At 37.4% G+C, this 10,888-nt stretch overlaps 1 protein-coding gene across 3 annotated transcripts in view; it reads left to right on the plus strand.

Annotated features, from left to right (window-relative positions):
* The window catches only part of LOC116260357 (protein SABRE), a 29,996-nt gene extending 22,064 nt beyond the window's left edge, over positions 1-7,932 (plus strand). For 2 of the 3 annotated variants that reach the window (XM_031638648.2, XM_031638647.2), the window contains exons 12-20: positions 1,390-1,614; positions 3,084-3,223; positions 3,412-3,484; positions 4,766-4,867; positions 4,954-5,142; positions 5,447-5,800; positions 5,885-6,052; positions 6,539-6,917; positions 7,052-7,931. In XM_031638648.2, coding sequence (XP_031494508.1) covers positions 1,390-1,614; positions 3,084-3,223; positions 3,412-3,484; positions 4,766-4,867; positions 4,954-5,142; positions 5,447-5,800; positions 5,885-6,052; positions 6,539-6,917; positions 7,052-7,155 — 1,734 coding nt within the window. In that variant the 3' untranslated portion in view covers positions 7,156-7,931. Of the gene's footprint in view, positions 1-1,389; positions 1,615-3,083; positions 3,224-3,411; positions 3,485-4,765; positions 4,868-4,953; positions 5,143-5,446; positions 5,801-5,884; positions 6,053-6,538; positions 6,918-7,051 lie in introns of all 3 variants that reach the window. The other variant, XM_031638646.2, reaches the window with a different exon arrangement.
* Positions 7,933-10,888: the final 2,956 nt, after the last annotated feature.

The raw sequence follows: 10,888 nt of genomic DNA on the forward strand, positions 1-10,888 counted from the left end.
TAATGATGTTTGCTATTGGTGTTTAAGTTTTTTACCAGTATGCTTCAAAATTTCAAATATGTATTTTAGATAACTATTCTGAATTCGGCTAAGCTAGAGACAAGGAAGAAGAAGAGGCTACACAGCATGCTATGAGGAAGTCAGTGATTAAATGAATTCATTATATGAGCATTGCCCTAATGTGAAAAAACACTGCACTTCACAATTATGGCCTTCCAATACAAAAACTACTATCACAGCTTATATATGGATTAGATTGGGTTCATATTGAGATCTGAAACGACAAAGGACAGCAAAATACACATTATTTAACTGTGATAACCATATCATTTACCCATGTGGATGAACTCAAAGTTCCTTGTGAGGTTACATTCCCAATTGAGTCTTCAATTATCAACTAGTTATTTCTTTTCATAGAATTATATTTGATTGGCTTGGATCTGACATTGTTTAGTTGACCACTATTTACTGGTTGCAACGATAGTAGAATAAAGTAGTCTTGGCTTGCAATATCTCATAAGGTTTTCTTTTTCCTCTTAACTTTGTTATGAAAATAAATAGTTAAAAGCATAAAAAACTACTTAAAATGGCAAGGCGTTATACTGTTACCTCATTTTTTATTTTCAAGTTAAGGGAGTTGAGCCCCTATTTTTCTTTCTGCTAGGTGCTTAAAATTTTTATGCCTAGCTTGTTGGTCTATGTTATCAGTGCTTGTTTTCTTGACACATCATGAAGTGAATTTCTAGAGACTCTATTTACTAACTTGACATGTTTTAGGAGATCTTCATTCTGTTCCTGCAATGATCTCTTTGTATTAGTTCTCACTTCTCATTTGGGAAGAATGGTTTCTACCATTGTCACAAATATTAGTTTTGCGATAATATTGGGCAAGGTTCTTTTCTGGTATTTTCTGGTGAAGTTTTTTTACTTGGTTCTCACTTCTCAGCAAATTTTTAAAAAACAAAAAAAATCCTAAAAGTTGGAGAAAATTAAAATAAATGAGAAACTAATAAGCCCAAGAAAAGCAAAAACATCACCAAAAAATAGTGAAAAGATCACGAAAAAATATAAGATTTCCCTTTTTTTGTTTTGCTTGTTTTTCTTGTAAATATTGCGAGATTTTCAAAAATCTCATGATATCTGTGACAGTGGTTCTACCATTAGTTACCCAAGGAATGTTGATTGTGAGTTTTAGTTGATTGCTTATTTATCCCATCATTTGTCACTTCTTGAATTTTAGGTCAGATATTCTCTGTTTAGAATCTTATAATCTTATGGTTGTTTTTTCTCGTTTTTGTAATAAGAAGTGCGTGATTATCTATCTCCTCACCGCAACATGTTTTTCAATATTAAGCACACAGAATATACCCTTTTGTATTGCATGTATAGGTTCATGGATTGAAGAAAGAACTGTTAAGCACAAATATGGCTAGGAAAGCAGCATCTGCATCATTGAGGCTGGCTTTAAGAAAAGCAGCTCAGTTGCGGTTGATGGAGAAGGAGAAGAATAAAAGTCCCTCCTATGCCATGCGTATTTCCCTGCGAATTAATAAAGTGGCTTGGAGCATGCTAGCAGATGGTAAAGCTTTTGCCGAAGCAGAGATTAACAGTTTGGTGGGTATCTAAATTCTGTTGGTCAAATAATTGTGTCTTTCTGAAGATGTCTTGCATGTTTCAGTTATGCCACTGCCGTCTTTGTCTTTCTCATGCATATTAGGTCGTTCCCCATCTTTCAATATTTATACTGTAAATTGTAAGGGGAAATTTCAAGCATGTTTTGCTCCAAACATATTTTTATTATTCAAAATTTCAAGCATGTTTTTGCTCCAAATATTCACTGCATCTTGTGAATTGTTGCAATTTTTAAGTACTTGAACCATTGATTTCCTGTGATTTGCATGTTAGCTATAAGTGTTTTTGTATGTGTATGGGTTCTCTTATGTACATGTTAATACAATTACATTTGTGCATGTATTTATATGTGCATGTACTGTGGGTGTGGGATATATTTTTGTCCTTTATTCAGATCATCTTACCTAGTTGGGAATGGTGTAGGCAAGATTTGTCTATTTTGACTCATAGATGTGTGCATACACTTGTTTATGTGCATGCATTGAGTGTTTACTAATATGTGTGTATGTATTGTGGGGTACACATTTATAGGTTACTCGGGCTGTCCAACCTAATTGGAGACTGTGGATACTAGATTTATCTATTGTAACTCATAAATGGTCAGCATGGTTCATTTATTAAGCATAATAACGCTCTATTGTTGTGTTGGCATAGAAACAGATTGTTTTTTGAACTGTGAAAATTTCGATCCAACATTTTCTAATCATAAACAATGAAATCAGTACCTAGATTGTATTTGTACCATATATACTCACCATTCAAAAAATTCATCAAGTCAATGTTTGGTGACTGGCTGCTCAGATTGCTCAATTTATGATTTCACAAGTGGTATAGGTTGCCAGGTACAGCACATCACATGCGGTATCACATGATCCAACTTTTCTTTTAGGGACAATCATACTGTTATGATTTGAACTTGATTTGAACTTGGTCTTTCTATGTAAACCATGCTGACAGCTTATGCGGGGTCTGATCTGAAAAACTTTCTAATATGGGAAGGAAAGTTGGTGGATGACAACATATTACAAAACAATATAACATAGAAATAAATGTATGTGTGTGTGCAGGCATGCTTGCATCAACAGTATAATAAGTATTCTTCATCAAGTTAAATGATCTATCCTTGTCTTAGATTGCAAATGTAGAATTTGTTCAAAGTTGTACCTTTGCATAAGTTGATTGTTCACATGGTCTGCCAATCCATCAGTTTTTTTTCTGACTTCATGCACGTTCTTAAACACTTGTCTGTTCTGAGTGTTTTGGCATCATGCATTTTTCAAGGCGCTCTTAAAATTGGTAATCTCCTCTATTCTCACATTAAGTTTTTGATCTTGATGAATACAGGGTACAGACTTGTAATTTTTTGTCATAGATTTTTTATCTCATGCTTTAATGGGTGCTTTCATGACTGTTAATATCTTCATCACTTATTTTCTTTTTGATGAGCACAGAGTTATGATTTTGATCGTGATTATAAAGATGTTGGTGTAGCTCAGTTTACAACAAAGTATTTTGTTGTAAGGAACTGCTTGCCAAATGCCAAATCTGATATGTTATTGTCTGCATGGAATCCTCCCCCAGAATGGGGAAAGTAAGTAATATATATATATTTTTTGTATCTTGGTTTCTTTCCTATATTTTAAAGAGAAAATAACAAATCTAAGGGGAGAAGATGGCTATTTTCATGCCGATGGCAGCTGTGAAACTTGCATGGTTGACAAAAAATTCTTTTGAAATAATGATGTTAAAACCACTTTCTAATATGAAGCACCATTGCAGAAATGTCATGCTACGAGTAGATGCCAAACAGGGGGCCCCTAAAGATGGACACTCGCCTCTTGAACTGTTTCAGGTCACAAGATTTTCCATCTTGCATTTTCTATTCAATGCCAATAAAACCTGTATTTAGCATTATGCTTTGTTGATTCTTCTGCTTCCTTTCACACACTAGCTGGTTTTCCCCCTTCATAATAGATATTTGCTTTCATTACGTAGATCTGTCGTGCTTTTTTAAGTGCTCTCATAATGTAAACTGATGTGAATATGCATTTAACTAAATTTAGGAGAAGAGAATTGCAGCACCACAGATTACTTGATTGGAATTGATTCCACACAACTAAATGTGGTACTTATGATAATTTGTGTCCCACATTTTGCACCCCAACCCCAAGCATGTGAAACTAATGAAGTAAAACAAAGTGGATACTTTGGAAAGGTTGATCTTTTTAGTTCCTCTTGTTAACTGTCCTTGTTAGAATCATCTTCCAGGTGTCATCTTCTCCACAGAACGAGTATAAAACACTTCCTGCATATGGAGCCTCCGGGGAAGATTTTTGGGAACCCAAAATAACCACTGATTAGTCTGTGTCTGTGACGTCATCACACCATTAAAGGTCAAAAGGATACAGTATGATTCAGATGAGGAAATTAAGAGAAGCCTGCGTGGCAATATATGGTGAAATTGCATGGGTTTCCAAAAAATGCTACCATACAAATGGTGGCTCTTCATGGTCAACCTGGGGACCCAATTTACCGACATGGCAGTATATGGTTGTGGTCATGCCATGGTACGTGGCAGTATCTTCTTGTGGTTTACATGGGGCCACCAATAAGTTGTCCACTGCATAAGAGGACTCGAAACTATTTTAGCTTTTTAGGAGCATCAACACCTTTGCAATTTCACATATTCTAAGTTCATAATAAGATATTTCACCTACCTACATTCGTGCATTTGGCTTATATAATGCATGTTTCCTCTGTCAATTGAAATGAAAAAAACTTTGGTTTTGGATGTCTGCATTTTATAAATCTATAGTATTCTGGCTCCTTTTTTGTTCTTGAACAATGTATTCCCGTTAATTTTTTTTCTGCAAAATAAAATTACCAACCTTTTTTTTTAATGCGCTCATATTCTTTATGATAGTTGGAGGAATTTATACCACATATTCTGTAGACAACTAAAGCAACTTGTGCTTTTTGTTCACCATGAGAATTGGAGTAATCCATGCTTCAGTAGGTTCGAATGCTGGTCATGGTTGACTTGTCTTTGTTGTCTATAAGCTGTTCCGTCCTTAAGCTGTTAACTGCTCTTTGGAGCTTTGGGTGATCCATGCTTGTGACATGTCTACTGCAGGTGGAGATATATCCACTGAAGATCCATCTCACTGAATCTATGTACAGGATGATGTGGGACTATCTTTTTCCAGAAGAAGAACAAGATTCTTTGAGACGACAGGCAAACAATATTCTCGTGATTTTGGTTATTTTTGCTTCACATTCAAAATTATGCATCAATTATATTTTTCCATTTCTAAAATGTAGGAAGTATGGAAAGTATCGACAACAGTGGGAACTAAGCGTGGAAAAAAGGGTGTTCAGTCAGAGGCTGCTGGATCAAGCAGTCATTTGGCAAGGGATTCTGATGCGTCCTCAAAACACAGTGCAACTGCATCTGCATCTGCATTATCTGCTACGAGCAGTCAGTTCTCTATCCATGGAGATGTACCACAGGTCAGCATTCAAAGTTTCAAACTATAAAATCAATTTCCTTGGCTTGGTAACTTAAAAGTTAAAGCCATTGGGTGCATGTACTCTACCATTCACAATTAATAGACTTTTCAGTTTTTATTTTAAAGAGCTTGAACCTTATAAGCAAACTAACCAAGTGAGTTCTTTCTCCGACTTTTGTTGTCAACTTGATATTTTGGTTCATTTTACATATTTGCAGTCTTGTCTGTTAACTTTTTAAGTTTTTGAAAGGGTACACAAAGCTAGTCAGATAGTTCTATTCAGTGACAGGACTTGTTATATGCAGGCATCTAAGCATAATCCTAAAGCAAACAGCGTTTCTGTACCAAACTCAGAGCTGCGCCGGACATCTTCATTTGATAGGACGTGGGAAGAGAGCCTGGCTGAAACTATAGCCAATGAGCTTGTACTGCAGGTCCACTCTTCAAACAATCCTTCCTCAAGGAGTGGTCCTCTTAATTATACACCTGAGCATCAGCTTCCCACTACTGAAGAGACATCAAAAGTTAAGGCAAAAGACTCAAAGGCGCTTAAACCAGGGCGATCTTCCCATGAGGAGAAGAAGCCTGGTAAAGTGCATGAAGAGAAAAGAGCCAGAGCCAGGAAAATGATGGAGTTTCATAACATAAAAATAAGTCAGGTTTGTGCATATACTAGAAAACTAAGACTTGCAATACCAAAATGATCATACGACTGATGGTGCTGTTCTCTCAATACATTGCAGGTTGAATTACTGGTGACCTATGAAGGTTCAAGGTTTGCTGTCAATGACTTGAGGCTGCTTATGGACACATTTGTACGTGACGATTTCACGGGTACCTGGAGGAGGTTGTTTTCAAGGGTCAAGAAGCACATAATATGGGGAGTTCTGAAGTCTGTAACTGGCATGCAGGCAAGTTCTGTTACTCATTACCGTTGGAATGCATTTCAAGTTCTTTAAATAACCTCTGCTCTGTGAAGAGCTGTGTTTTGGTTCTTGTGCTGGTTCTTATGTTCATGTTTTCCTATTCGTAAGGAGGGAGGGGGAATGGGGTGAGAATGCATATATTAACTATACAAATGAGCTATAAAGTGTTCTTTTTTTTTCCCTCTTTGCTGCATAACCAAATCTATGTGGTATTATTTAGCTGTTGCATGCAGCATTATCTAATAGAAAGGTGCAGATTGAGCAATGAAAATCTGAAAGGGGGATTGTAGTATACTAGCCTTCTCCAATATTGTTGTGATGTTGGTTTACTAGGTTCCCATTTCCTGTCCTTCCACAGCACAAATTGATCCTTCACATATTCACGGGGTCATTTTCCATGCCTCAATTGTTTGTTGATGCATGTTATGTCTTAGGCGAGTACTTAACATGCAACTATTTTGTTACATGCAGGGTAAGAAATTCAAAGACAAAATCCAGAGCCAAAGGCAGGTCAATGGGGGTGGTTCCCCTGACAGTGATCTGAACCTCAGTGATAGTGATGGGGGCCAGGCTGGGAAGCTTGATCAGTTTCCATCAACCTGGTTCAAGAGGCCAAGTGATGGAGCGGGTGATGGATTTGTCACCTCCATTAGGGGACTCTTCAACTCTCAACGCCGCAAGGCTAAGGCGTTTGTCTTGCGTACTATGAGAGGTGATGCAGAAAATGAGTTCCATGGTGAGTGGAGCGAAAGTGACATTGAGTTCTCTCCCTTTGCTAGACAGTTGACCATAACAAAAGCAAAGAGACTTATCAGAAGGCATACCAAGAAGTTCCGATCCCGGCAGAAAGGTTGTGATTCTACTGTAGATTTGACTATAAAATTGATAAATTACTTTTGAGCTTTTTTTTTTTTGGAATTTGAAAAAAGATAGTTCAAGTATGAAAAGTTAAAACATTGGACATGTATTCCATCTTATTTCCAGGCATCGGTCATCAGAAGGATTCATTGCCGGCATCTTCAAAGACTACACCTTATCAAAGTGATTCTTCTGGCGCATCTTCACCCTACGAAGATTTTAATGACTGACTGTACGAGCAGGTACTGACCTCCTTGCTCAAAAGCTCTCTGCAGCATAGATTCACTTAAGGTTAAAGGCTGCCGCCTACTCTTTCGTGGGATGCAGTCAGCTGAACCAGTTCATTTGGATGATCCTCCTTTCTAGCTCGTCTCTTGAAATAATCAGTCGGCATTCACCAGATTTAGTCTATATAGCTGAAGAGAGAACTAATTCCGTAACCATCACGTCTGTTTATCTGCTTCGCTGCTTGCACCCGGTCCAGGACACACCCATTTGAATGGAAAAAAATGGGAAAGAAGATCAGAGAAAAAGGGGTAATATAGGTGGCAGCATGGAATAAATACTGAGATACGCTTCTCATACGGGCAGTGTCATTATTGAAGAAGACCCTTGAAGCTTACCAGCCAGTCTTCCATGAGGATGGACAACCAGGAAGATTTTCGACGGAGGAGGGAGGATAGTTATCGTTCTTCTCATTCACATTTAGTTGGTTTGGTTGGCATTCCTTTCGGGTTCATATGGGAAAAAATATTTATCAGGTTGTATCTCAGTCGGAATATGGAAAGCCTATGTTGTAAAGGGTTTTTTGTGACTCTTGTGTATTCTTTTTGTTTTCCCCAAATAATGATCAGAGAAGAGAATAAAAGGCTTCCAAGGAACCAAGGAAATGTCTCTCTTTCTCTCTCTCTCTCTCTCTCGTCCGGATACACGAACACCCTTGGATCTTTTGACCGTGATGCCCCCATAATACCGTCCAGTGATTTTCTAACACTGTTAATGGCAACCTTTTTTGTAAAGTTCAATTTATAGAAGTGAAGTTGCATGATTTTGTTCGTAACACTAGTTTTGTACGCTTGGTTTGGGAAACTGGTCAGAAAATGGGAAAGCCAGCCAGCAGATCGAGAGCGCTACATATTTAAACGACATGATTCGAAAACTCATATGAGCGTAAGGTTGTGTTTGATGAAATCCGAGCTGATCTGAAAGCTATTTTATGAGGGACCCACAGAGGTAAAGAGGTGAACAGTCGATGGATTTGACTGGACGTCTACTACAGACGTTCCGGGGTACACCCTTCGTTCAAGCACGATAAAGCATCTATTGACATTCTGCACCAAGCCATGCTGAAACTGTAGCTTTTATTGAATTTTTTTTATCCCATCTTTAAGGTGGGACATGCTGAAATTGTAGCTTTTACTGAATTTTTTATTCCATCTTTAAGATGTGACAAGAATGGCTGAACAGGACCTCTCAAACGTTTTAGCCAGATATTTTCTTTCACGTTCGTACATACAACAGAAAGGGCGCTCTTAACAAGTGCAGCACTTGAGTTCAAAGATTGTATTGTAGATTTATTCAAACCAAAACCTTAGGTATAAGAGCATGACTTTGAAGGTTTTATGCTAAAAGCAGTTTTTCCTAAGTAAATTCCATCAAGCTCATAGGTCTATTCACAAATGAAATATTAAGGTATATTAGTTACCCTTTTCCTCAGGCGTCTAATAGTTCTCGTTGACTGGTACATCAAAATAAAGCGTGTTGGTTGACTTGGAAAGCATTTGTGCCCGATTCCTTCTCTTTTCTGGCTTTTCATTTGATATCCGAAGACTTCTACATTAGCATCGGTCTCTCTGTCTCTGTCGTTGTCTCAATTTGCTAGAAATCTCTCTCCCCCTCTCTCTCAACAGGGTTGGTTTGGTGTTCACAGTTGTAATAAATTTTTCCAGAAAGTATTCATGACTAAGGCCGGCTCTGTTACGATCATGCTGAGGTTAGGCCTGTGAGCGGCTATGGGGTTCATACTAATTGATCTAAGGCCGAAATTTCTTCCTGGGTTTCCTTGCAAAAGTTTCTTTGTAAACTGCAACCACCAAGTTTGAACACGGATCAGCTCCATGGGAAAAACGTTCGCAAAAGAACGACAGGTTTGAGACGATGAAAGCACATATTGAAACATGGCATCCTCCACATGTCCTTCTTACCATCTGCTCACCACTCTCAATAACTAAAGAAAAAAAAAATCCTTTAAGATCACTCAAGGGAACACTGGTAAACCCTGCAATTCCTCATCAATCCTGAAGATACATCAGTTTTGGCCCGTGAGAAATAAACTAAAAAGAATGTCCTTTGCAATTGCCGCCACACTAGCTGCTTACCTCTGGATCAGATGTTATTTGGGCAGTTGTCTTTCATGTTTTTTCCTGAGTCCGGCTTCCACCTGTACTGCGATGCCGGAATCCGGCTGCTCAGGAAGAATAAAATATCTATCCCCGGAAACGACAGCAACAGTTCCATACCATTGAAAGGGGTCCATATACCCGGACAGGTTAGCTAGGGACAGAGGTTCAACATGACGTTGATCTGACAGACTGCCTTCTTTTAGGTTCTCAAGCGTTGGTGTTCACGGTTTTTATCGTTTCAATTTCTGAGCTTGAAATGAGGGAACAAAAAACTCGAGCAACCTCAGAAAAAACCAGGCAAGTAAATCTGCCTTAATTACACCATAGAAGGCTACTTTCTGCCTTAATTACACAATGCAAAACAGAGAGCTTAAAAAGATTATCGTCATTCCCATGTTTTTAGTATTCATTGAACGATGATAATGAAAAACTAAATCTGATTTTGGAACGTGCAGTAATATAGCTCTCCATTTTCCTTCACTCATCACTTTTATTTCCAAATAGATTTATCTTTTTAGAAGCTGTTGCCTTTCAACCTTATGTTAATCCTCCCTCAAACTAGATAATCTAACAAAAAATCCAAAGTTTGCTACATATCTTTGTAAAAGCTAATCATACCATCACTCTGGCAGTGATTTGGTTTGTCCAAAAAGATTTTTCTTGAGCAGGATCGAGTTCTGGCCTTAGAAAAGAAGGAAGTGATTGCTTTCATCGACTGCAAGTCATTTATGGACTTAGAGATTCTTCAACAAGCATATTAAAAATATAACAAAAGCAAAATAAATGAAAAAAGATAATGAAAAAATCATTTTTTATTAATCGTGCATGGTTTAACACTATGAAAGGCCACCATTGATTACACAATGTAAAGGAGAGAGCTTCAATAGGTGACATTCCCATAATTTTAGCATCTATTCATCCATAATAATGGAAAAATAAAACTGACTTTGTGAAAAAAATTTCTTTTCTTTTATCATTCAATTTTGATTTATTTTGTTGGAATTCTGTCCTTAAACTTGCAGCACTATAACTCTCCAGTTTCCTTCACTCTTTAAAAACTGTTGCCTTTCAACCGATAAACCTCCCTCAAAGTTGGAGATGGAACCGAAAGTCCAAGTTAGTTGCGTATCTTTGTAAAATCTGATCATCCCATCACTCTGGCAGTGATTTGACCGCCCAAATTTTCTTTATGAAGATTTTTTCTTCAACAGAGATTGTCTGCAGGCCATTTATGAGCTTAGATCTTTTTCAACAAGCATTTTGCTGTGATACCATATTACAAAAAGTATAAAAGAAGCAAAATAAATGAGAAAAGACAATGAAAATACCACTTTTCACTAACCGTGCTTGGTTTTATATAATGGAAGCCTTGATTATGCAATGTAAAAGAGAGGGCTTAAATAAGTGACAGTCCCATGATGTTAGCATCCATTTGACGATGAGCATGAGAACTAAATCTATTTAAAGGGGTAAATCTTTTCCTTTATCATTTAATTTTGATTTATCTATTAGGATTCTTTTCTTGAAACGTGCACCAATATAACTCTCTACTTTCCTTCAG

Source organism: Nymphaea colorata, chromosome 9 (assembly GCF_008831285.2).
Source record: "Nymphaea colorata isolate Beijing-Zhang1983 chromosome 9, ASM883128v2, whole genome shotgun sequence".
Lineage (NCBI taxonomy): Eukaryota > Viridiplantae > Streptophyta > Magnoliopsida > Nymphaeales > Nymphaeaceae > Nymphaea > Nymphaea colorata.